The sequence below is a fragment of the Rosa chinensis genome, chromosome 5 (assembly GCF_002994745.2).
Source record: "Rosa chinensis cultivar Old Blush chromosome 5, RchiOBHm-V2, whole genome shotgun sequence".
NCBI lineage: Eukaryota > Viridiplantae > Streptophyta > Magnoliopsida > Rosales > Rosaceae > Rosa > Rosa chinensis.
This window is the reverse complement of record NC_037092.1, coordinates 28,820,868-28,846,850: the sequence shown is the minus strand read 5'-3', so window position 1 is coordinate 28,846,850 and position 25,983 is coordinate 28,820,868. Positions and strand designations below refer to the sequence as shown.

Sequence of the window (25,983 nt, the reverse complement as noted above, 5' to 3'; positions counted from 1 at the left end):
ATGCATGAACAGATGATTTCGTTGTTCTTTGCGATGTTTTTCTTCTTTTGAAATGGGTTTTCAGTCATGCAGGAACTCGAAGACCAACGCAGTACTCTTTCCAATTCCTACATGTCAACTAATGGATATAAAAAGAAACTTGAGAGTTTAATTTCTGTGATCCTTGTGGTTGTCCAAATATCCTCTCCGCTTCCTCTGGTTGGTTTGGAGTTTTGGCCTAGATCACCTGCGAATGCGGTTCTTTATTCTCCAGACACTAAGGTTCCCAGAACAGGAGAGTTAGCTTTAAGGAGGGCTATACCTGCAAACACAAACATGAAGGCCATGCAGGTTGTTATTGATTATTGATTTTAATAATGCTCCTTATTGTTCAAAGTTAATCAGTTTGGGACGCACTTGCTTCGATTTCTAGGATTCTCTGGAGGAGATACTTTACTTGCTTGCTGAGAATCCCACAGAGAAAGCCTTATGGAACCATGGAGGGGAATGTGAAAAAAGCTCTAAAGGTATACTTTGCTTCTGTTCCAGGACTGCTACCTGGCAGCAAATTATGTATCATATGATCTGCCTACTTTTTTATACTGACTGTAATTGTGGAGATAATAACATGTAGAAACGACATGTTCTTTTGAGAACTTGTATTCTTACATCCATTATACATTGCATGTATGTTGTTTAGCCTACTTATGTTTGATTTAATATTCTTAGTTCTTTTTTCTTTTCCTTAGATAGCAACAGATGAAAAGGACTCAATTTTGGCAAGTGTACCCACAGACTTGAGGGAGAAGGCTTCCACCTTACATGCATCTCTTATCGATGGAAAGGTATGCAAAGGTCCATTGGAAGAAAAGGGAAAATTCATGAGATGGCAGTTAGCACTATATATGTTATTTCTTTCATGCATTGTGACACAATATTATATTTGATGAACGAATGGGTAAAAAAAAGAACATTGATATTATTGTTATGAGCACATTCAAAACATCACTTTTCAATTATACACTTCATTCTTTTTCGATGTTTTCTGAGGTAAATTGACTATTGTCTTCATGAAATTAGTCTTTTTTGGTTGATTGGCCAGAAGTCAAAGTTCTTGTTGGGCTAAAGGTTTTGTCTAACAAAAAACTTGTTTATGTTGCCCCACATATAATATGTACACTATCTAAATCCTAGCTGCCCATCATTAACTATAGAGAAGAAAGGAAGCACGGGAGTAGATGTATGGTTCTGCATGTTACTTGACTTAATTATGAAAGCTTGAATGCCATGAAGTTAGGCTATTCACTGCAGAGACTATAAGAATGTTATTGAATTTTTCTTAGTTTTCCAGAATGGATTGCAAGTTCTTCTTGGATATATAAAGGATAAGGATGCAGATAAAGTATCTGTGGCCCTTGCATCTTCACTGGATACCATTGCTGAGCTTGAGTTATTACAGGTAAACACAACCAATCAATAGCATTAGGTTGCAGTTTTAGACTTGTTACATAGATATATCAAAATCAACATATGGATGCTTTTTCAAAAGAATAACATGAATTGTGTTGTAGTCATAGAAATTGTAAAAAAGATTGGCAATGTATTCATTTCTCTTATATATATATATATATATATATATATATATAGGGGCTAATTATACAATGACATGTCTAAAATATTTTATGATTAATCATAATTTGATATTCTGTGCAACAGGCTCCAGGCCTGTCATTCTTGTTACCTGAGCAATACCAGAGATACCCAAGGTCAGTCTTATCTCAGTAGTTCCCTTTGAGTGATATTCTTCATCTGTTTGGGTGATGATACTACATTCATTTAACTATTGAAAGCTAAATTAGTCAGTCATTTGAAACTCCCTTATTAAATACATTTAGGTATGCAAACTTTCAAAGTTTTAGTACATATATCATTTCCAAAATTTGTAATCTAAAATTTTGCTTTTACAAGTTTCCTCTCACAGCTGATTATGGATGATTATTGAGCCAAATAAATCATTATCTTACAGCTGATTATGGATGATTTTTGAGCCAAATAAATAATGATTTTTTTTTTTAAGCAAGTTTTTGGATCCTGTTGTTTTATATTAGATCTCTAGCTAATGATGCAAAGGGACAAAACACAAATATGGTTTTTCGAAATGTTTAATGGTAACTGATAACTCATAATTTCATACATTTTTATACCCTTAAATGTAAGATTCTAGGCTTAGTTCTTATCATTTTTGAGTCATTTACTTTGTGTTTGTGTTTTGTAGGTTAAATTGGAGAAAAGAAAGATTTGGAGCTTAAAATCAAACGCAAGATTGAAAGGGTACTTGCTATCCTGAGTGTCCAGAATTGTCTCTGCTTTGCGTCAACTTCACAGATTAAACTGTACCTTCTCACAAGGAACTAGCAGGCGAGCCTTATACCATTGGAAAGATACGGATGTTAGCTTTCTGAGGAATTTTACGGAAGTGGATTCGCATTCTTGTGGAGCAAGTTATGATGATTTTAGCGAACCTAGTTCGGGAAGGCAGATTCTGACGGATTTTCGGAATCTGACTTGTGAGGCCCAAGTCCGTTGCTCTTAGCACTTGAATGGAACAAGGCTGAACGTGTTTGACATATTTGGAGTAGTTTCTTGCATTGACTTTAATAACCCTGCATTTCTTTGGAGAGAAGAAATCTATTCCAAGTTGGACTAGAAGACCTAAGAAGCCCAAAGTCGAGGAGGATTTGGAAAGAGAGATATAGGGCAGAAAACCTAGGACGTTCAGATACACAAGACACAACATATTTCGCAGAGAACAAGGAGAAGGGAAGCTCTCACCATCGCTGGTTCCGAGTTCCTCAATTCTTCCATTGTTTGTTTCATGTTTTCTTTGATTCTAGTCATGTTTTTCATAGTTATGGATTGCTAAACTTCTAAGCTAGGGCTGAGATGAAGCCCTTAGTATGACTATTCTATTTATCTAGTTGGTTTGCTATTGAATTTCTGGATTTCTATGTTAAACTCTTAATCACCGTTTCAATAGAACTTTTATTCAAAATCTTTGCTCGGGATCAATAAGACCTAGGTTTTGTTTATGAGTTATTTGGTTGGAAAATATGATGCTTGATCAATGAGTAGATGTTTTCTAAGGTGCCAAAAGATAATTTAATCTTGTGATTTAAGAGTTGTGAATTAAGAATACAAGTGCTTGATCATAGTCGATATTCTTGTTTGCATGATTTTCTAGTTCTTTTGTGCTTAATGGAGTTGAACATGTTTGCTTGAACCTGATCATTAAGTGGAGTAAGTCATAGTTTGGCTACTTGAGTTCTATACAGGATCAATAAGTTGGAATTCATAGGTTAGAAGAACTTTGGCATATGTCTGGGATCAATAAAGCTTATGTACGGAAATCTTAGCATGATATCTAGGGAATTCAATTGTTATCAATTGGGAAATAGTTTAGAAGTATTAGGTGGTGGATTCAATGCTTTAGCATCTTCATAATCTGCTTTCTTTAGAGTTTAAATCTCATTGCTCATTCTTGTTTTTAATTTCAGTTTCCCTTTCTTTAATTAAACCTCAATCACATCATAAAAATCAGTTTGTTTCACTTAAGTAAAGCACACCTGTCATTGCAAATTTGTTTCAATCAGTCCTTGAGGGAATGACCTCGTGCTTGCACATCTATCCTACAATTGAATCGTGCACTTGTGAGTACTAAATTAAAATTGACAACAAGTTTTTGGCGCCGTTGCCGGGGACTGACTTAATTCAATTTGATTTGTCAGTTGTGCCATACTTAATTTTTGTATAGTTTTTTTTAGTTTTTTTAGTTTTTTCTTTTACTTATTTTTTTGTTTATTTTTCTTGTAGGTTTGAATTTTGTTTATGCAAGGTCGTCGATCCCAGAATTTAGATATCATTGTATACGATCCGGAGATTGAACGAACTCGTAGAAGACTCTTAAAGCAAGCAAGAACTCAAGCTCAAGTTGTGGTTCCAATGGCAGAAGATGAAACAAAAGCATTGAAGGAGTTCACGGCTCCTACTGCACTCACAACATCATCTTGTATTGTTGTAGCTCCTATTCCTGCAGGAGTGCGTTTTGAGATTAGACCAGCAACAATCCAAAGCTTGCCTAACTTTTATGGAAAGACGAATGAAGACCCTTATCTCCATGTGGAGGAATTCAAGGACATATGTGGGACTTTTCGGTATGAGATATTAGATGAGCAGATCCGTTTAAGGCTTTTCCCTTTTTCCTTGAAAGACAAGGCAAGAAAGTGGCTAAGCTCTCTTCCCCCTGGTTCCATCAATACTTGGGATGATTTGGTTAAAAAGTTCTTGTTGAAATTCTTCCCGGCTAAGAAAACCAATGCTCTCCAAGCAGAAATTTTTGGTTTCTCTCAACCCGAAGGAGAACCTTTTTATGAGAGTTGGGAACGTTATAAGGATTTATTTTTAAAGTGTCCTCACCATGGATTTTCTAAACCCCAAAAGGCTCAATTTTTCTATAGAGGTTTGAATGCCCAAAGTAGAAGTATGGTGGATGCTACAGTTGGTGGAAGCTTGATGGGAAAGACGGCAGAAGAGCCAATTCAAGCTTTTGAGACTATATGTGAAAATTCGCAGCAATATGATCCTTATACATCAGTGCCCAAAAGAGGAGGACTATATGAGATTAGTGCAAGTACTAAGTTGGAAGAACAAGTTGCAGCCTTGGCAAGACAAATGAAGAGCCTTACTCCTCTATTAAATAAGGCTGCAAGGGAGACATGTGCTTCGTGTTCAAGTATTGCACATACCACAGAGGCTTGTCCCGAAAATTTCTTCCAAGATGAGCAAGTCAACATGGTGAATAATTATAGAAGGCCTGTTAATGATCCTTTTTCAAATACATATAATCCAGGTTGGAGGCAACATCCAAATTTCTCTTATAGCAATAATAATCAGGTGCAAATGCCAAGGAATCCTCCCATGCAAAATTATCAAGGGTCGGTTGAACAAAAGAAACCATCTCTTGAAGAAACCATGAAGCAACTTGCACAAAATCAGATGGAATTTCAAAAGGCGAATGCTCAGATGCTTCAAGCTATTCAAGAGACCAAGAAAGAGCAGCAAGTTCAATCTCAAGCTATTTCTAAGCTGGAAGTTCAAGTTGGTCAGATTGCCACTGCTTTGAATGAGAGAGAACAAGGGCGTTTACCTAGCCAAACTCTTGCTAATCCAAGGGGTCAATTTGAGAAACATGAGCCTATGAAAGCTGTGATCACATTGAGGAGTGGAAAAGAAGTTGATATAAAAGTTCGTAGTCCAAGAGATAAAGAAGAAGTCAAACGGGGAAACCCAGAAATTAATGAATCAGCAGAGAAGGAATCTGCAGAGGGATTGAAGCTGCAACAGCAATCCCGAAAACGTACTGATTCAACCCCAGCGACTTCTAGCACCCCAGAAACGCCTTTACGGTCTACTTCAGAGTCTCAAGTTGTTCCCAAACCTCCATATCCACAGTTGCTTCAGAAGCCAAAGAAAGATAGGCACTTGACTGAGATTATGGAACTATTTCGCAAGGTACAAATTAATATTCCTTTGCTTGATGCTATTAAACAAATCCCAGCTTATGCGAAGTTTTTGAAGGAGTTATGCACTAATAAGCGAAAATTTGAAGATCATGAGAAAGTGTTGTTGTCAGAAGAGGTCAGTGCCGTAATTCAAAGAAGACTCCCTCCAAAGTTGAAGGATCCGGGTAGCTTCACAATCCCTTGCACAATTGGTGATCATTATTTTGAGCGTGCTTTGATGGACTTGGGTGCAAGTGTGAACCTGATGCCATACTCTCTATATTTGAAATTAAAGCTTGGTGACCTGCAACCAACATCAATCACCTTGCAATTTGCAGACCGATCAGTCAAGAGGCCAAAGGGAATTGTTGAAGATGTGTTAGTGAAGGTTGATAAGTTCATATTGCCTGCAGATTTTGTCATTCTTGAAACTGAACCAGATGCTTATTCAAGTGAGGATGTACCAATCATTTTGGGTCGTGCATTCATGGCTACTACTGATACCATAATTAAAGTAAAAGATGGACTTCTATCTATGACAGTTGGTGACATGTCCGTGGAGTACAAGATTTTTGAAGCTGGTCGACATCCCTCTGAAGATGGTAAATGTTTTATGGTTGATTCAATTTCTCCTATTACTCATGAATCTTTTGTTTTGAATTCATCTCAAGATCCACTTGAAGTATGTTTGACACAATCTGGAATGGATTTTGATGCCAAGAAAGAGGTTGATGAGTTAGAGAAGCTTCTTAATGCTGCACCGGTTTTTGAATCACGAAAGTGGAACCAATTTGAGTCTTTACCTTTGTCCACAAATAAAGTTGTGCCTTCCATTCAGCAAGCACCGAAGTTAGAGCTCAAGCCACTGCCACAACACTTGAAATATGTATTTTTGGGTGAAAGTGAGACACTTCCAGTGATTATTGCTTCGGACCTTTGTGAAGAAGATGAAAAGAAGTTGTTGCAAGTTCTTCAAGCTCACAAAACAGCGATTGGATGGACAATTGCAGATATTAAAGGTATAAGTCCTACAATGTGTATGCACCGAATCCATCTTGAAGACAATATGAAGCCAACACGTGATGCACAAAGGCGTTTGAATCCACCAATGAAAGAAGTTGTGCGTGCTGAAATTCTGAAGCTTCTAGATGTTGGAATTATATATCCAATTTCAGATAGTCAATGGGTTAGTCCAGTTCAAGTGGTGCCTAAAAAATCAGGAATAACCGTTGTGAAGAATGAAAAAGACGAGTTAGTGCCTACAAGGATGACTACGGGTTGGAGAGTATGTATTGATTACCGAAAGCTCAACACTGCCACACGCAAAGACCACTTTCCATTACCTTTTATTGATCAGATGCTTGAGCGATTGGCAGGTCATAGTTATTATTGTTTCCTTGATGGCTATTCAGGGTATAATCAAATTCCTATTGCACCAGAGGACCAAGAAAAGACTACATTTACTTGCCCTTTTGGTACTTTCGCTTACCGGAGAATGCCTTTTGGATTATGTAATGCACCAGCTACCTTCCAACGGTGTATGATGAGTATTTTCTCCGACATGGTGGAGCGATTTATTGAGGTATTTATGGACGACTTCTCTGTTTTTGGTTCTTCTTTTGATGATTGTTTGCTTCATTTAGCTCTAGTGCTCAAAAGATGTCAAGAAACCAATCTTGTGCTAAATTGGGAGAAGTGCCATTTTATGGTCAAGCAAGGTATTGTGTTGGGACATATTGTTTCAAGCAAAGGCATTGAAGTTGACAAGGCAAAAGTGGATTTAATTACCAATCTTCCTCCACCAACAACAGTAAAGGGAGTGCGTTCCTTCCTTGGCCACGCCGGATTTTATCGACGTTTCATGAAGGATTTTAGCAAGATTGCAGGACCATTGAGCAATTTATTAGCAAAAGATGCAGAATTTGTGTTTAATAAAGCATGTCTAGAGGCATTTAACAAGCTCAAGGCTCTCCTCACTTCAGCTCCTATCATAAAGCCTCCGGATTGGAACTTGCCATTTGAATTAATGTGTGATGCGTCGGATTATGTGGTGGGTGCAGTTTTGGGGCAGCGTCTAGAGAGGCTTCCTCATGCTATTTATTATGCTTCAAAGACTCTAAATGATGCTCAGCTAAACTATTCTACCACCGAAAAAGAGTTGCTTGCGGTTGTATTTGCTCTAGACAAGTTCCGGTCTTATTTAATTGGTTCCAAAGTAATTGTCTACACTGATCATGCTGCCCTTAAATATTTACTTGCCAAGAAAGATGCCAAGCCTCGACTGATCCGTTGGGTTCTCTTACTTCAAGAATTTGATTTGGAGATAAAAGATAAAAAAGGAAGTGAGAATGTGGTTGCAGACCACTTGAGTAGATTGGTGCATGAAGATGATGAAGTGGACTGCCTTCCTTTGAATGAAAATTTCCCTGATGAACAACTGTTTATGGTACGTGATTCTCCTCCTTGGTTTGCTCATATTGTGAACTTTATTGTTACTAAAAAATTCCAGATCATTGGAGCAAGCAAGAGAGGGAGAAATTTCTTTCTAAAGTGAAGCATTATATTTGGGATGAACCATATTTATTCAAATATTGCCCAGATCAATTGGTTAGAAGATGTGTCCCAGAAAGTGAGTTTCAAAGCATTCTTCGTTTCTGCCATAGTTATGCTTGTGGTGGGCATTTTGGAGCCAAGAAAACAGCGGCTAAAGTTCTTCAAAGTGGTTTTTATTGGCCAACATTATTCAAGGATGCCTTTGAATTTTGTTCTTCATGTGATCGCTGCCAACGAATGGGTAATATCTCTAAACGTGACATGATGCCTTTGAGTAATATTTTGGTAGTTGAATTATTTGATGTTTGGGGAATAGACTTCATGGGACCTTTTCCTCAATCCTTTGGCAATCTCTATATATTGGTGGCAGTGGATTATGTATCAAAGTGGGTTGAAGCAATTGCTTGCAAAACTAATGATCACAAGGTGGTACTTTCTTTTCTCAAAGACAATATTTTTGCTCGTTTTGGCACTCCTCGAGCCATTATAAGCGATGGAGGACTACACTTTTGCAACAAGCCATTCGCATCACTTATGAAGAAGTATTCCATCACTCACAAAGTGGCTACACCTTACCACCCTCAAACTAGTGGTCAAGTTGAGATTTCCAACCGGGAAATTAAAAATATTTTGGAGAAAATAGTTCGCCCGGATAGGAAAGATTGGTCTCAACGTTTGAATGATGCTCTATGGGCGTATAGGACAGCCTATAAAACTCCAATCGGCATGTCACCATATCGCTTAGTTTTTGGGAAGGCTTGTCATCTTCCGGTAGAGTTGGAGCACCGAGCATATTGGGCAATCAAGCACTACAATTTTGACATGAATGCAGCCGGTGAACAGAGAGCATTGCAGCTGAATGAGATGGAGGAAATTCGTAATGAGTCTTATGAGAATGCAAAAATTTACAAGGAGCACACCAAGAGGTTTCATGATAAAGTTATTCGTCAAAAGACATCCGAACCAAACCAAAAGGTGTTGCTATATAACTCCCAAACCAAACCAAAAGGTGTTGCTATATAACTCCCGACTGAGACTCTTTCCAGGGAAGTTGAAATCTCGGTGGATGGGTCCTTTTCTGGTCACAAAGGTGTTTCCCCATGGAGCAATTGAAATTAAGAACTTGAGGAACAACTCTATATTCAAAGTGAATGGTCAACGTCTCAAGCCTTACTTGGAGACATCTTTTGACACCAATGAGCAGCATGTTTCCTTCACTGATCCTCCAAATGAATGAGCTTAATCTTGGTCTGGCTGAAGACATAAAACTTAGCGCTTGTTGGGAGGCAACCCAATGATTCTTGGAAGAAGAGGAGTGCGTGTTCAGCAAGAATGAGGCTTCTAATCATGTCACATCTGCTACCTTCATACCAGGGACGTTTCCTAACTCTTTTCTTCTATTTTCGTAGTTCTTTTTCATCCATTAGTTGTTTTGGTCGTGTTCTGTCCCCTTACTGTTATTGCTGCACTGCTGTTTTATATTCTGGGATTGTAGTATGCACTTCAATCCTGCGACTGATTTGTTCTTCACATTGCGGACAATGCTCAATTTAAGTTTGGGGGTGGGATTTCATATTTTTATTTTATTTTAGGTCTGTGTTCGGTGTTTTGTGTTACCTTATTCAAAAAAAAAAAAAAAAAGAATAAAAATTAAAATTAAAAAATTTGCGTTTTTTATTGGGTTTTTAGTCTTGTTTGTGAGTCCAAGTCTTAGGGTTCTTCCAAACACTATGATGAGCATGAACTTCTTTCGGATTAATATTATGGTCTCAAGATGATAGCAAGCATGTATTGATTCATGATTTTAAGTAATTGTTAATAGATTTTTATGACCATTGTGCTCAGCTTGTCGTGCATTGATGGTTAGATTGGTGTTATGATTGAAATTTGATTAATGCATGCTAGGATGAGCTAAACTTGATTTTAACCCTTGTGAGAATTTGAGCCTATATATGTGCTTTTCTTTTCTGAGTGAATTAGAATAGATCATCCTATTTTCTTGATGTGGATTTTGCATGATCTCATCTTTTATTCATCTTGGTCGAGACTCGGATTCGACTTGCATATTTTATACAAGGACAAATGCTAGAACTTGCCCCAAAGCCTCTTGAAGCGTATGGTTGAATTGCATGATGGACGGGAAAGGATAAAGGCACTAGGATTAACCACCATAGCCAAATTAAACCTGTGTCCCTTTAATGCACACAAGTTGTGCCACCCCCTAGATAAACCCTCTTGAGCCTATATTAAGCCTTTTCTTTCGTCAACCACAAATTCCTTACCCTTTAACCTAGTATAGCTATATCTTGACCCTATTCTAAGGAGTTAGTGGAGCAAAATTTTCAGAGATTCATTATTGTTCAAGGTATTGTTGTAAGCAAATATGGAGGAATGTTATTGTAAATGTCGATCCAAGGAAGGAAGAAAAAAAATATTGATGGCTATCGAGAAAAAAAAAACAAAAAGAATAGCCGAGAAGAAAAAAAATCGAAAGAAAAAAAAATAATAGAAGAATTTCCTTGGATTCGATAAGTTGTTTATTTATATTGTGGTGTTTAGAATGAAGCAAAGGCCCAAAAAGATGACATCCGGCCTTAAGAAAAAGTTTCTTGCTTCATGTGTTTCGAGTTTTATTGCCTTGAGGAAATTCATTGAAGTTCTTATCTCTCTACATTATCATCCTGGTGCTCTACTATGTCCCTTAGGATTTTTGTGATTTCTTGATCCTTTCTTTCTTGAAACCTACACCCATGGCCCCATTACAACCCTAAATAAAGACCTCTTTGATCTTTGAAGTTGTGCATTCGATTTGTGGAGACTTGTGCAGAGGGGTGAGCATATGGTGTCACTGGCCTTTCATCTGAGTTTTGGCATTCCTTTCATGAGATCGTAATAAAAAAAATATTTTCAGAAAAAGCTTTTCTCTCTTGTTGTCATATGTGAGCTATTTGTTTGCCTTTATACATCATTCCTCTCACATATAACTTGAGTGAAAATGGAAGCTTATGCCATAGTCAGAAAATCATGAGTGGAAAGAAATTGAGTGCATCCTTGTGAGAAATTGAGTTGACACTTGTTTGAAACATGAGGAAGTTGGGTTTCTTTTGTTGCGTTAGTTTGATCGTTCTTGCACTAAATTTTGAGTATGATGGTCATCAAAATAGATTAGTTTTTAAGTGAAGTTGTGAATTTGATATTGTGCTTGCTCGAATCTTGACTGACCATACTTGTGGGCAATATAAGTTCTCTGAGATGTTTGGAAGACATTAGGTCCGTGTCTTGAGTCTTATTTATTTTTCTTTTCTTGTTTGCTCGAGGACTAGCAAAATCTAAGTTTGGGGGTATTTGATAACTCATAATTTCATACATTTTTATACCCTTAAATGTAAGATTCTAGGCTTAGTTCTTATCATTTTTGAGTCATTTACTTTGTGTTTGTGTTTTGTAGGTTAAATTGGAGAAAAGAAAGATTTGGAGCTTAAAATCAAACGCAAGATTGAAAGGGTACTTGCTATCCTGAGTGTCCAGAATTGTCTCTGCTTTGCGTCAACTTCACAGATTAAACTGTACCTTCTCACAAGGAACTAGCAGGCGAGCCTTATACCATTGGAAAGATACGGATGTTAGCTTTCTGAGGAATTTTACGGAAGTGGATTCGCATTCTTGTGGAGCAAGTTATGATGATTTTAGCGAACCTAGTTCGGGAAGGCAGATTCTGACGGATTTTCGGAATCTGACTTGTGAGGCCCAAGTCCGTTGCTCTTAGCACTTGAATGGAACAAGGCTGAACGTGTTTGACATATTTGGAGTAGTTTCTTGCATTGACTTTAATAACCCTGCATTTCTTTGGAGAGAAGAAATCTATTCCAAGTTGGACTAGAAGACCTAAGAAGCCCAAAGTCGAGGAGGATTTGGAAAGAGAGATATAGGGCAGAAAACCTAGGACGTTCAGATACACAAGACACAACATATTTCGCAGAGAACAAGGAGAAGGGAAGCTCTCACCATCGCTGGTTCCGAGTTCCTCAATTCTTCCATTGTTTGTTTCATGTTTTCTTTGATTCTAGTCATGTTTTTCATAGTTATGGATTGCTAAACTTCTAAGCTAGGGCTGAGATGAAGCCCTTAGTATGACTATTCTATTTATCTAGTTGGTTTGCTATTGAATTTCTGGATTTCTATGTTAAACTCTTAATCACCGTTTCAATAGAACTTTTATTCAAAATCTTTGCTCGGGATCAATAAGACCTAGGTTTTGTTTATGAGTTATTTGGTTGGAAAATATGATGCTTGATCAATGAGTAGATGTTTTCTAAGGTGCCAAAAGATAATTTAATCTTGTGATTTAAGAGTTGTGAATTAAGAATACAAGTGCTTGATCATAGTCGATATTCTTGTTTGCATGATTTTCTAGTTCTTTTGTGCTTAATGGAGTTGAACATGTTTGCTTGAACCTGATCATTAAGTGGAGTAAGTCATAGTTTGGCTACTTGAGTTCTATACAGGATCAATAAGTTGGAATTCATAGGTTAGAAGAACTTTGGCATATGTCTGGGATCAATAAAGCTTATGTACGGAAATCTTAGCATGATATCTAGGGAATTCAATTGTTATCAATTGGGAAATAGTTTAGAAGTATTAGGTGGTGGATTCAATGCTTTAGCATCTTCATAATCTGCTTTCTTTAGAGTTTAAATCTCATTGCTCATTCTTGTTTTTAATTTCAGTTTCCCTTTCTTTAATTAAACCTCAATCACATCATAAAAATCAGTTTGTTTCACTTAAGTAAAGCACACCTGTCATTGCAAATTTGTTTCAATCAGTCCTTGAGGGAATGACCTCGTGCTTGCACATCTATCCTACAATTGAATCGTGCACTTGCGAGTACTAAATTAAAATTGACAACAGTAACTGTAGTGGTCTGCTCCATCTTATGTACATATCAGTCTTGCATTCAGGAATTCTTCATTGAATGAGAGGATATCTTTGATCTTGAAGTTGCATTTCAATACTCCCGCCAAAGATTCTTTTGATATACACTGACTTGCCAAACCTATGTTTGAAAGACCTCCACATATGTTATGTGTGTCTTTTACATTGGCATTTTGTGTACTATAGTAGAGAATATCATTATTTTGTTTAAGACTTGTAGGCTTACAGGGAGAGGAACTGTTGAATTAATCATTGAGAAAGGTGACGGTTCAACATTTTCTCCAGAAGCTGGTGGCGAACCAAGAAAGACAGCCAGTATTCAGGTATAATAAATTTAGTAATTTACTTAAGGTTTGTGTTATGTTCCCTTTATGGTTATATGAAGTGAATACACAGGAAAAGAATATCTTGAATCTTCTGTCTTGTGTTTTTCCTTGTTACTGTTGTGTTCAGTTTCTTGGTGAATGAGTAAAAACAAATTGCCGGTATATTTTTAGACCTATCTCCACTTTTCCAGACAATTTGGAGACTTATACTAGCTAGGTACAACCTTTGAATTTTGTATTGATGCTCAAAAACCCAATCAGAAGATCTCATGTCTGAGTTTCTTCTGAAGGTAACACACATAATCGAACAGCTTTAAAACATGAAATATTATATAACTAGACTAGCCTTTGTCCCCATATAGGTGTCATGTTCATCTGTTAGATTTATTTAGCTTTACTTTGTAGAGTTATATATAGGTCAATATCTGTAACTTATATACATCCTTAACAACTTTTAAGGGTCAAGTAAATGAAAGATTTACCCTAGCAGTTTCTGGTTAAACACAATGCATAAGCTTGTAGTTTACTGGGCGATTTAGAATCACTAGATCAAGGATCGAGTTATTATACTGAATGCTTAATAACCTCTGCTTTAGGAACTTAGGGGCTAGGTTTAAATGGTAGCCTGGACTCTCACACACACACACACAGAGTTTGATATTTTCAAAGGTAAAATGAATGCCTGGCACCCACATTGACTGTGAAAAGATTTAATGATCAAATACTGATCGGTAACCTTTGTACAGGTTGTTATAGATGGATATTCAGCACCATTAACAGCGGGTAATTTCGCAAAACTGGTAAGGTAGTTAAACACGTGAACCTCACATTGGCCTTGTGCAATTATCTACATTTTGTGAATAGATGTGCTTATTGGTGCTTTACCCCTTTAAATTTTTCATCCGCACTGGTTCATCCATATGTTCTAGGCCAACTAAAGTGTCTAGAAATGTTAATTTAATCTTGTAAGATCCACATCATATCCAACATTTGGTCTTTAATGTTTATTTTATCACACTCTATTTGCAATTATTTCTCAAGCATTCAATATCACATAATTTCACCAACATGATGTTACAATTTGGGTACTTGTGGTTTTGCAATTTATATTCTATGAAAAGTTTTTGTCCAATGTCTCAATCTGACAAGTTTATAACGAGGTTATTTTAACTATTAATAAGCTTCATGTTTGGTGACTTGGTGTCTTGGTCTATGTTGGAAGCAATGATAGGGACATCCATGGATACTATTTCTGAGAGGAAGTATAAAAACCTCAGTATTATCAGACAGATGTCATAGATGGTCCAAAATGTAGAGATTAAATTTGGTTAAAGTAGATAAACTCAAGCAGTTTTTGTTGAGTTCACTTCTCTTTCTTCTATGCTATACATCATCCAATCAATGCTTAACTATGCCAACCCATTTTTCTTATCCTTGTTTAGTTGAACTAGCTGATGATAATGCCAGTCTTCGTCTGAGCTTTAGTATTTGGCTATGATAGTCCTTGCGAAATATTATTATTTTTCAAATAATAAACAGGATGAAACATGTCTAATAATCTAAATATCTGCAGGTAAGTGATGGGGCATACAATGGGGCAAAGCTCAGCTCGACCGACCAAGCTATTCTCTCAGATAGTGGTCTTGACAAGAACAGTGGTTCTAGTGTTCCTTTAGAAATCAAGCCATCTGGGCAATTTGAGCCCTTGTATAGAACAAAATTAGATGTCCAGGTATGCTTATGCTTTATGCCATTACAATAAAGCATATGTTATTACAACTCATCAGTGGTGATCAATATTTGATATCCGTTTTCATAATTACTTTGATTCGTTGATTCATGCTTACTTTGTGGTCATTATCTTTTCTATTTTTCGTGGAAGGACGGGGAATTGCCAGTTCTTCCGCTATCTGTTTATGGATCAGTTGCAATGGCACATAGTGAAGCCTCTGACGAGTACTCCTCACCATATCAGTTTTTCTTCTATCTTTATGATAAAAGAAATGTAAGTGCAAGCAACACTGTTTTAGTTAATCATCTAATTGGAGCTCTGAACCCTAACATTTAGAAGTTTGATCCATCAGTTATTTCATGATTCATCCATCTCATAGTGACACTATTGTTTTCTTCTTCATCATTTCATCTAAATTATGATGTAACTTTATCCTATAGGCTGGCTTGGGAGGATTATCATTTGATGAAGGAGAATTTTCAGTTTTTGGGTAATGTATCTTGACTCCTAAATTTCTTGTGGGTAAATAACTTGGGTATTTCGATAAAGAAATTCCCGGTTTTCCTTTTAACTCATTATATACAATTTTTAATATGCAGATACACAACAGTTGGGAAAGATATTCTTTCACAGATAAAAACTGGAGATGTGATTCGATCTGCATAGTTGGTCGAAGGTCAAGATCGTCTAGTGCTGCCAAATGAGAAGTGATTTGTTCTCTTGCCCCCAGGACTTCTTTCATTCTTTACATCTGTTGTGTTTTAGTCTTTTAGAAGGTAGCAGCAGCAGCCTGATTTTCTTGGTGCAGGTTGTGTACGGTTGTACCTGAACTTTGATAACATCAAATCCATGGCCAACCTTACAAGCACAGTGAAGAGAGAAAGAGACGAAAATGGAAGAACAATCTGGAGCAAAATTCTTGAGAGTGTTTTCAGAAAAATGCAAAGTGTCACCAATTATTACAACAAACCCCTATTTATAGTAATACACCTACTTCACTTATTACAGACTGGAAAATATAGAAAATATCTAAAATCTCTGCGTCACATGCTTGACAGCTGGATGCCACACCATTGGTCAAGCTGACTCTTCCATGTTGAGGCAACATTATAGTTAACACCTCCCCTCAATCTCAGCTGGGGATACCACACTGAGATTGACACAATGTTGTTTGAAGATTGGGCTATGTAAACCTTTGGTGAAGACATCTGCAGTTTGATGTTCAGTGGGAACATATTGCAGAAGAAGATCTTGTCTCTGTACTCTTTCTCTTACAAAGTGAAAATCATTATCTAAGTGCTTAATCTTTGAATGGAATACAGGATTGGAGCATAAAGCAAGAGCAGACAAGTTGTCACACTTCAACAGAGGAGGGGCAGGTACTCTTACCTGCAAATCACATAGCACATGCCTTATCCAAGATATCTCTGCTGCCGTGTTTGCAAGAGCTCTATATTCTGCTTCTGTTGAACTTCTTGACACTGAGCCCTGCTTCTTTGACTGCCAGGATATAGGACAATGGTCTAGATACACAATGAAGCCAGTGGTAGATCTCCTGTGGTTAATCTCACCAGCCCAATCAGCATCACAGTAGGCATTAATATATGCCACACTGTCACCATACTTGTAAAACAATCCTTTGCTCAAAGTTCCTTGCAGATATCTTAATATTCTCTTAACAGATGCATAATGAACATCAGTTGGGGCAGACATGAATTGACACACAGTATTGACAGCGTAGGCAATATTAGGCCTAGTGAAGGTTAGATACTGGAGTGCCCCAACAATGCTCCTATAAAGAGTAGGATTCGGTAGAGGAGTACCTTCATTTTTGAGCAACTGAACATGAGGAAGGCAAGGTGACACACATTCCCTACAAGTTTCCAGACCTGCTTTGACTATCAACTCCTTTGCATATTTTTCTTGGGACAGAAAAATACCATTTTTCTTGTATTGCACATTGATGCCAAGGAAGAAAGACAAGGAACCGAGATCTTTCATATCAAACACTTCACTCAACTCGGACACAACCGCATTGATTCCTTCAGTATCAGATCCAGTTACGACAATATCATCCACATATAACAATAAGGCAACTACACCTTTTTCACTTTGCTTTATGAATAAGCTAGGATCTGAATGAGAAAAATGAAAGCCTAGAGCTGGAAGAAAGTTAGTAAACTTTTCATTCCAAGCTCTAGGAGCTTGCTTCAAACCATAGAGTGATTTCTTCAACAAGCAAACATAATCAGGATGGATAGAGTCAATAAATCCTTGTGGCTGTTGCATATAAACTTCCTCTCTGAGATCACCATGCAAAAAGGCATTTTTAACATCCAACTGCCGTAATTCCCATTTATTCATAGCAGCAAGAGCAATCACAAGTCTAACTGTACTGTGTCTCACTACAGGGCTAAAAGTTTCATCATAGTCCAAGCCTTTCTCTTGACTATACCCCTGTGCAACTAATCTAGCTTTGTGCCTAGAAACAGTGCCATCAGGATTCCTTTTAATCTTATATATCCATTTACTCCCTACAATGTTCTTACCTTTAGGTAATGGAACCAGAACCCAGGTACCTTGCTTCCAAAGCGCATCCATCTCCTCATTCATTGCCAAGTCCCAGTCAGGTGTACCAACTGCAGCTCTAAAGGACTTGGGCTCTATAGACTCGTGAATATCCAAAACAGAAGTAAAGCCACTAAAAAAAGGCTAATTCATCAAGTAGATTCTGTTAAACCACACAAGAGAAGGCACAAAAGTCTGGAAATAATTTGTTCTTTACAATCCCATTCTTTGCTCTTGTCAGCATAGAGTGATTATTATATGCCTGAGCATGATCTTCAACAAATTGCAACTCTTGAGGTAGGACTACACTGGCATTATTACTATCACTGTAGTTGGAGGAAATATCATCATTAATTGAATGGGAACCACCACTACCACTTCCACCATCTTCACTTAACACATTCACGTTTCCACCATCCACATTACTATTCACAGCAGCATTCACATCACTATTCACAGCAGCATTCACATCACTATTCACAGTACTCACATTACTATTTACAGCAGCATGAGTCATGTCCCCCCCATCAGCCAAGGTAGGGGACCGTGCAGAAGGCTGAGAGGACTGGGCAAAAGGAAGCACCACATGCAATTGAGCTGGAGGAAGGACGGAAAGCAGATGTGATGGAAGAGAAGGAGAGCTGGCAGAGGGGGATGGCCTAGCAGGACTAGGGATAGATGGTGTTGGAGTAGAGGTTGACACAAGAGAAGCAACTGAAAAGGGGAACTGAGTCTCATCATGGATAACGTGTCTGCATAGCCAAAGTTTATTTTTCTCGATGCTGTAACAAAAAACACCTTTGTAACCAAGAGCATAGCCAAGAAAAACACATGTAGTTGTTCTAGGATCAAGTTTGTCATGGGAATATGGTCTAAGATAAGGATAACATGCTGAGCCAAAGATTTTGAGGGAGTGGATATCAGGTACAGATCCAAACAACTCAAAGTAAGGAGAATGCATGTTGAGAGATTTACAAGGCATTCTATTGATAAGAAAGGCTGCATGAGCAACAGCATTAAACCAAAATCGTTTAGGCAAGCTTGCTGCCATCATCAAAGTGATGCAAGTCTCTACAACATGTCGATTCTTCCTCTCAGCAACCCCATTTTGCTGAGGAGTGTGAGGACAAGTAATAAAGTGCAAAATCCCTTTGGTGTCTAGGAAATTCCTAAAAGCTTTGCTATTATACTCCCCACCTCCATCAGTTTGCAAGGATTGAATAGAACAATGAAACTGTGTTTGCACAAAGTTGAAGAACTTGACAAATGTGGAGAAAACATCTGATTTATTAATGAGAGGAAAAATCCATACAAACTTGGTATTATCATCAATGTAGGTGACATAGTACTTAAAGCCTTCCAAAGACAAACAAGGAGCAGCACCCCATACATCAGAATGAACTTTCTAAAATGGAACAACTGACCTAGAGACTGATTCAGTAAAAGGTAACCTATGCATCTTTCCACTAAGACAGGAAGAACAAATATTGGGACTAGAATCATTGCTAAACTGCACTTGAGAAAGTGATAGCATTTTAGCAGCAACATCAGAAGTAGGATGACCAAGTCTTTGATGCCAGAGAGAGGACTTGATAGCTGAACCAACAAAGGCAGTATGTGTATGTTGAGAGATAGAAGGAAATCTTGGACTTTTGAACAGAAACAGTCCTTCACCATTACTCTTTCCCTTGTATAACAAGTCCTTTGTTTCTTTGTCCTGTACACAAATGTCAATATCATCCATAATTATGTAGCAATGATTGTCTTTGCATAGTTTATTGACGGACAGAAGGTTCACAGCAAGACCAGGCACATGTAAAACATTTTTAAGTCTAAAAGAGTGCTTGTCAAGTGTAATATCAGTAGAACCAATATGCTTTATATTCAAACCTGCACCATTGCCAATTGTGATGGAGTTGTGAGACTCATAGGGACGAGCAATGGTGAGATTCCTGAGATCAGAGGTCATGTGATGAGTTGCACCAGTGTCTCCAATCCAAATCTCACTATGTTGTGTTCCAGATGTGCTAGCACCAGAAGATTGTGCTGTCATAGCAGTCAAGGTAGCTAGAGGTTCAGCACCTTGATAGGCATAGTTGCTCCTATTATGGCAATCCAGTGCTGCATGACCCTTTAGGCCACAAATTTGGCAAATTACCACAGACTGAGATGGATGATTAGGTGGGACATTACTTCTGTAAAAGCAATTAACTGCAGTGTGACCCTTTTTTCCACAAATCTGACACTCAGGTGAGGAACCAATATTGTTTCTATATTCACCATTGTTACCCTTGTAATCAGGAGAAGCAGGATTTTGGAAGCATTTGCTTGCAATGTGGCCTTTCTTGTGACAATAATCACACTCAGTATTTTGATAACAGTTGCTAGCATTGTGACCTCTTTTACCACATATCTGACATTCAACACTGTTGTAACTCCTGAAACTTCCTCCAGTTTGATCATTCTCAGAAATGAGTTGCTTGCTAGTACTCCAATCAACATGTCTTCCATTATTGTTATTCCACACACCTTTGCCTTTATCACTGCTAAATGATCTAGTGGAACCTTTATTTCTGTCATCAGCATTGAACCTGTATCCATTTCCTCGAGCTGCCATTGCAGTCATAGATCCTGTAGAGATGAACTGTGCTTCAATATCTCTTTCAGCAGCTAAAAGTTGAGCCCTGAAGTCCTTAAGTGAAATGGAGCTGTCACAAGCACGAATAACAGTCTTTATCATTGAGTACTCATCAGGCAAACCATTCAAGGTGAGCACCACAATATCCTCATCTGCTATAGCTAATCCAACAGACTGCAACTGATCTCTGGCATGCTTAATACGAAGTAGGTACTTGTCAATTGAGTCAGCACCCTTCTTGATGGTCTGCATGTCAGTTTTGAGCTGAATAATGTTGGCTCTTGAGACAGTAGAAAACCTTTCTTGCAAAGCTAGCCAGGCTTCACGAGATGAGCTACATCCAACAATGATTTCCATCATATCATCATCAAGAGTGGCCATTAACAGACCAAGTAAGGCCTTGTCAGTCCTCTTCCATTGCTTATAAGCTTGAGTGATCTCATTAGTCACAGTCCCATCCTCAGTAAGAGCAAGACGAGGGGACATGGATAGGTTCCATCAAAGAAGCCAAAAAGATCATTTCCTTCGAGAACGGACTAGAATTGAAAGCTCCACTTGACAAAATTTGTTTCACTCAAGCGAACAGTAATCATACTCAGCAGGGAGTTAACATCAGATTGTGTAATAGTCATGATGGCTGATAATGAGTCTACAGATTATCAAACTCTTTGATTAACCAAATATTGTCAAACTCGTATCTACTGTAGTATAATCTCACAAGCAACCAAGCTATAAACCTCGTTTTATCACAAATCTCACAATATCATATTCATCATAGTCTCACAAGCAATCAGGTTATCAATCTTGTCTTATCACAGATCTAACAATATTATACTCATCACAGCATGATTTTCCTTCAACAAATCTCTTTATCATCTCAGTTATATCTCAATCACTATCAATTTTACCAGATCCATATATCTCAAAGATTCAACATCACAGAATTAGTACAAATCTCACAAGAGAACGGAGATCCAAATCACAAGTCACAGATTGATATGAAAAGTTTAGATGAAGTCAAATCGCAGCACAATAAACCATTTCACAAGTGAAAACAAGTAATCGAAGTCAGAATCAAAACCTCAGAAGCAGAAAGCAAAGATCTAGGGTTTGGTTGAAGTACACAGTGAGCTTGACGAAGACGAAGAGCGAGCTGCATTAACAAGGAGTATCAGTAAGAGAAGCTCAGGATCAAGAGCCATAGCTCTGATACCATGATAACATCAAATCCATGGCCAACCTTACAAGCACAGTGAAGAGAGAAAGAGACGAAAATGGAAGAACAATCTGGAGCAAAATTCTTGAGAGTGTTTTCAGAAAAATGCAAAGTGTCACCAATTATTACAACAAACCCCTATTTATAGTAATACACCTACTTCACTTATTACAGACTGGAAAATATAAAAAATATCTAAAATCTTTGCGTCACATGCTTGACAGCTGGATGCCACACCATTGGTCAAGCTGACTCTTCCATGCTGAGGCAACGTAATAGTTAACAAACTTCTCCTCCCATTCCTCTTGTATCGACAATATAAATATTGACTAAAAGAAGTGTTATAAGATTACAATCAACTATACTGGATCATTATTCCAATTTCCAGCTTATCTTTCTTTTCCCCTTTATATTGATTTTCCTTTTTTATCCATTCAGTTTGCATTTTTTATCAGGATTCTAGAATTCACCACTACTATGAGTTAGATACTTAACGGGTCAACCATACCATGCTGGTCATCATCAAGTCTTGATAATGTTGACTTTGAGCTAATGATGTGGCTTTGTTCACTATGTGCCATGCTGGCAATTACAGGTTGTAATAAATAAATGTGCTAGGGTTTTCTTTTTCGTTTTTCAATTGCTATAAATAGTCTAAGTGTGTTGTAATAATTAACGAGACTCTCATTATAATTGCTTGGTATCGGTTCTTTCTCTCTCTGTAAGGTCTTCTTCTTCTTCCAGCTTACTTACATTTCAAGCTTTTTGATCTATGGCGGCCATATATGTTATCATTAGACAGCAACCATTTGCCATTGTTAAATTTTTTTTTTTTTGGTCGAAGGGCAGCATCAATTAACAAGGCACATGGCCAAACAACAGTACAAGGGACACATAATACAAATTGGAACATGCAGAGCAAAGGTTAGTTGAAACCGCCGCAGTGAGAACTTTTTGAAACTAGGGTTGCCGCCTCTGTTTCTAGGGTTTTCTGCAGTGCCGATCTCCGGCTTCAGTAGGTGCTCGACACCTTGCCTCCACACCATGAATTGTTTGATTTGGAATTGCCAAGGTATTGTGAACAGAGGAACTTGGCATGCCCTCAAGTTATTGATTCAGAAGCACAAGTCGTGCTTGGTGTTTCTTAGTGAAACCCATTGCACCAAACAGCAGCATAAGACACTCCTTCGATCGGTAGGACTCCCTTACATCGCTCACTTTGATCGGGTGGATAGAGCAGGAGGTCTGGCATTGATGTGGGATGATTCGATCTCTGTCCAGGTGAGAGATGTGAACAAGTATTTCATTGATGCGATGGTGAAAGGGCCAGACAACCTGGAATGGCGTTTCCCTGGCTTCTACGGGCACCTGGAAACTGGTCAACGCCATGTCTCTTGGGATTTACTGCGATCCTTGGCCCGTGATCCGGCGGAGAAATGGATTGTTGTTGGAGATTTTAACGAGATCTTGGACCTGGGGGAAAATTCAGGCGGTCGGCTTCGGAGTCAGGGCCAGATGCAGGCGTTCCGACAAGCTTTGTCGGACTATAACTTGGAGGACATGGGAGCTGCTGGTGGTATCTACACGTGGAGCAGTCCCGGCATCAAAGAGCGTTTGGATAGAGGCACTTGTTCACCAGCATGGGGGACAGAGTTTGGTTTCTCTAGGGTGGTGAACTTGCACCCTAGTCGTTTTGATCATGTTCCCATCCTTCTGGAGGTGCGTCGTGAGCCGCCGCAGCTGGAGAGACGGAGAAGGCGGTTCCGCTTTGAGGAAATGTGGTGTGCTCATGAAGGTTTTACACAGAAGGTGGAGGAAGTATGGAGTGAGTCTTATAATGGGAACCCTATGCTTCAGTTATGTCGGAAAATAAGAGGAGTTGGAAACCAGTTGTTGACTTGGGATCGCACTGTTTTCCAAAGCCGGAGGGAGGAGGTGGAGGTAAGTCGCTCACAGCTTAACACCCTCTTATAGAAGCCCTTTGATCAAGATGACCAGGAAGCTAAGCAGCAACTTTCCAGAAGATTGAACGAATTGATGTCGATAGATGAGACTTACTGGCGTCAACGTTCACGTGCAATATGGCTCAAAGATGGGAGTGGAGTTTTTTGCAGAAAGTTATGCTCAAGATGGGTTTTGCTAGTCAATGGGTGGAACTGATTATGTTTTTTCTGTCCACGGTACGTTATTCCTTTCTCATTAATGGCAATGCCAGAGGTTTCATTGCTCCGCAGCGAGGTCTGAGGCAAGGTGACCCTATCTCACCCTACTTATTCCTACTATGTGCTGAAGGTCTATCGGCTCTTATTTGTCATGCTGTTTCTAGTGGTCAATGGCAGGGGTTATGCATTTGTGATAGGGCTCCTGTTATTAGTCACTTGCTCTTTGCTGATGATAGCATGTTATATTCCTATGCTAGTCCTCAGGACTGTTATCTTATTCATCAGTTACTCAATATCTATGAGAAAGCGTCGGGGCAACAAGTTAATTTGCAGAAAACTAATGTGGTGTTCAATAGGAGTGTGCTTCCCCACTTGCACGAAAATATGGCGAATATTCTGGGAGTTCAAATGGTAGACAAGCATGAGAAATACCTAGGTATCCCAACTCTAGTAGGCCGGTCCAAGACAGATACATTTGCCTATATTAAAGACAACTTGTCAAAGAAACTGACAGGATGGTTGTCTAAATTATTAAGCAGCGCTGGTAGAGAGATCTTAATCAAGGTAGTAGCTCAGGCTATGCCTCTATATACGATGAATTGTTATCTGCTACCTCAGTCTCTTATTCAGGAACTTCACCAATTATGTGCTCAGTTTTGGTGGGATAGTACGGAGGAGAAGCGGTCTATGCATTGGCGTGCTTGGGATGCTTTATGTAAACCCAAAAGCACAGGAGGTATGGGTTTTCGACATTTATTTGCTTTTAATCTTGCCATGTTAGCAAAGCAAGGGTGGAGGTTAATCCAAAACCTGGATTCTTTAATTGGCCAGCTTTTAAAAGCTTTGTATTTTCCCCATTGTAATTTTTGGGAAGCAACTTTGGGGGCGCAACCCTCTTATGCTTGGAGGAGTATCGTGCAAGGTAGAGATATTCTACCGGCAGGTATCCGGAGACATATTGGCAATGGGACAACCACTAATATCTGGGCAGATCCCTGGCTAATGGGGGAGGACTTGAGTTTGTATAGGTCCGATCGAGCTACTGTGGTTGCGGATCTGTTTCTTGCTCCAGGTGTATGGGACACTACTCTTTTATCTCATTTATTCCCTACACATATTGTTCAGAAGATACAGGCACTCCCACTTAGCCCTCAGAACCATGCAGACAGATGGATTTGGGATGCTGACAGAAAAGGCAGATTTACAGTGAAGTCTGCTTATCATGTTGCTAGGTGTAGGATTCTTGAAGAGGAGCCTTCTAATCCTAACCCTAGTGCGGTTCTTTGGAAACAATTATGGAATGCCCCCGTGCCAGGTAATGTGAAGGTTTGTGCTTGGAAGGCAGCTGCTAATATTCTTCCTACACGAAGCAGGCTTAGTGAAAGAGGTGTTGATATTGATACCCAATGTCCGTTTTGTGATGAAGAAGTTGAGTCCCCAATTCATGCCCTACGAGATTGTCCCCATGCAGTTAGTATGCTCCAGGTATCTCATATTCCTAATCTCCCAGGTGCCTCTTGTGTTGCGGATTGGTTGGTATCCATTTACTCACAGGCCCCAACAGTTTTTGCTCCTTTATTGATGACCATCTGGGCTACTTGGCGTAACAGAAATTCCCGGATTTGGGATGAGGAGTGCAAGTTGGCTACTGATATTATGCCAATAACATTGGGTTGGTGGGAGGATTACAAGGCTGCTCGCACTCCCTCACCTTCTGTTCATAGATCAGGGTCTTTAACCTAATGGAAAAAGCCTCCTATTGGTTTTATTAAATTGAACGTTGATGCGGCCTTTTGTTTGGATTCGGGTATCACAGGATTGGGAGGTGTTTTCAGGGACCATGAAGGAGTTGTGTTGGGGGGCTTTCGACACACAGTAATGGTGTCTAGTTCTGCCTGCCATGCGGAGTTGTTGGCTTTGCTTCTCGGAGTGCAGTTGGCTATTGATCAGCATTTAACACTAGTGATAGTGGAAACAGATTGTATGCATTTGGTTCACGCTATCTCTGGCTCTTCCCTTGATCAATCGGAGTTGGGGTTCTTAATTGATGACTTGCGAAACTTGTTGCATGCTGCTTTAGATGCTAAAGTGGTTTTTGGTAATAGGCAGGTTAATCTAGTAGCGCATACTTTGGCGCAGGAGGCCAAAGCTGGTCAATTTGGTATTGATTTCTTTACCAACATCCCTCCAAGTGTGGAGGTTCTAATTTTCTCTGATTGTAATGACGTTTCATCAATGAATTAGTCTTCCATTTCACTCCAAAAAAAAAAACAGTACAAGGGACACAGCCCAATACACACGAATTCCGCAAAGCATGAT

General features: G+C 38.7%; 1 protein-coding gene and 1 non-coding gene across 2 annotated transcripts; one reads left to right on the top strand and one right to left on the bottom strand.

Annotated features, from left to right (window-relative positions):
• The first annotated feature begins 255 nt into the window (after positions 1-255).
• On the top strand, positions 256-15,770 carry LOC112164039 (peptidyl-prolyl cis-trans isomerase CYP37, chloroplastic). The gene is made up of 10 exons (XM_024300283.2): positions 256-506; positions 729-824; positions 1,331-1,438; positions 1,696-1,745; positions 13,243-13,345; positions 14,095-14,148; positions 14,922-15,080; positions 15,231-15,353; positions 15,521-15,570; positions 15,680-15,770. Exons 1-10 carry the CDS (start codon positions 477-479, stop codon positions 15,744-15,746), a joined length of 840 nt encoding a protein of 279 aa, XP_024156051.1. The 5' UTR covers positions 256-476; the 3' UTR covers positions 15,747-15,770.
• Positions 4,354-4,460, bottom strand: LOC112168504. Its single transcript, XR_002924268.1, has one exon. It is a non-coding gene; the product is annotated as a small nucleolar RNA R71 (small nucleolar RNA).
• Positions 15,771-25,983: the final 10,213 nt, after the last annotated feature.

Excerpts from the sequence above, each read along its gene's own strand:
- LOC112164039 (XM_024300283.2), top strand. The coding sequence starts at position 477 with ATGGAGGGGAATGTGAAAAAAGCTCTAAAG. Across the intron at positions 825-1,330 it reads CATCTCTTATCGATGGAAAG|AATGGATTGCAAGTTCTTCT; the intron begins GTATGCAAAGGT and ends TTAGTTTTCCAG. Across the intron at positions 1,746-13,242 it reads CAATACCAGAGATACCCAAG|GCTTACAGGGAGAGGAACTG; the intron begins GTCAGTCTTATC and ends TAAGACTTGTAG.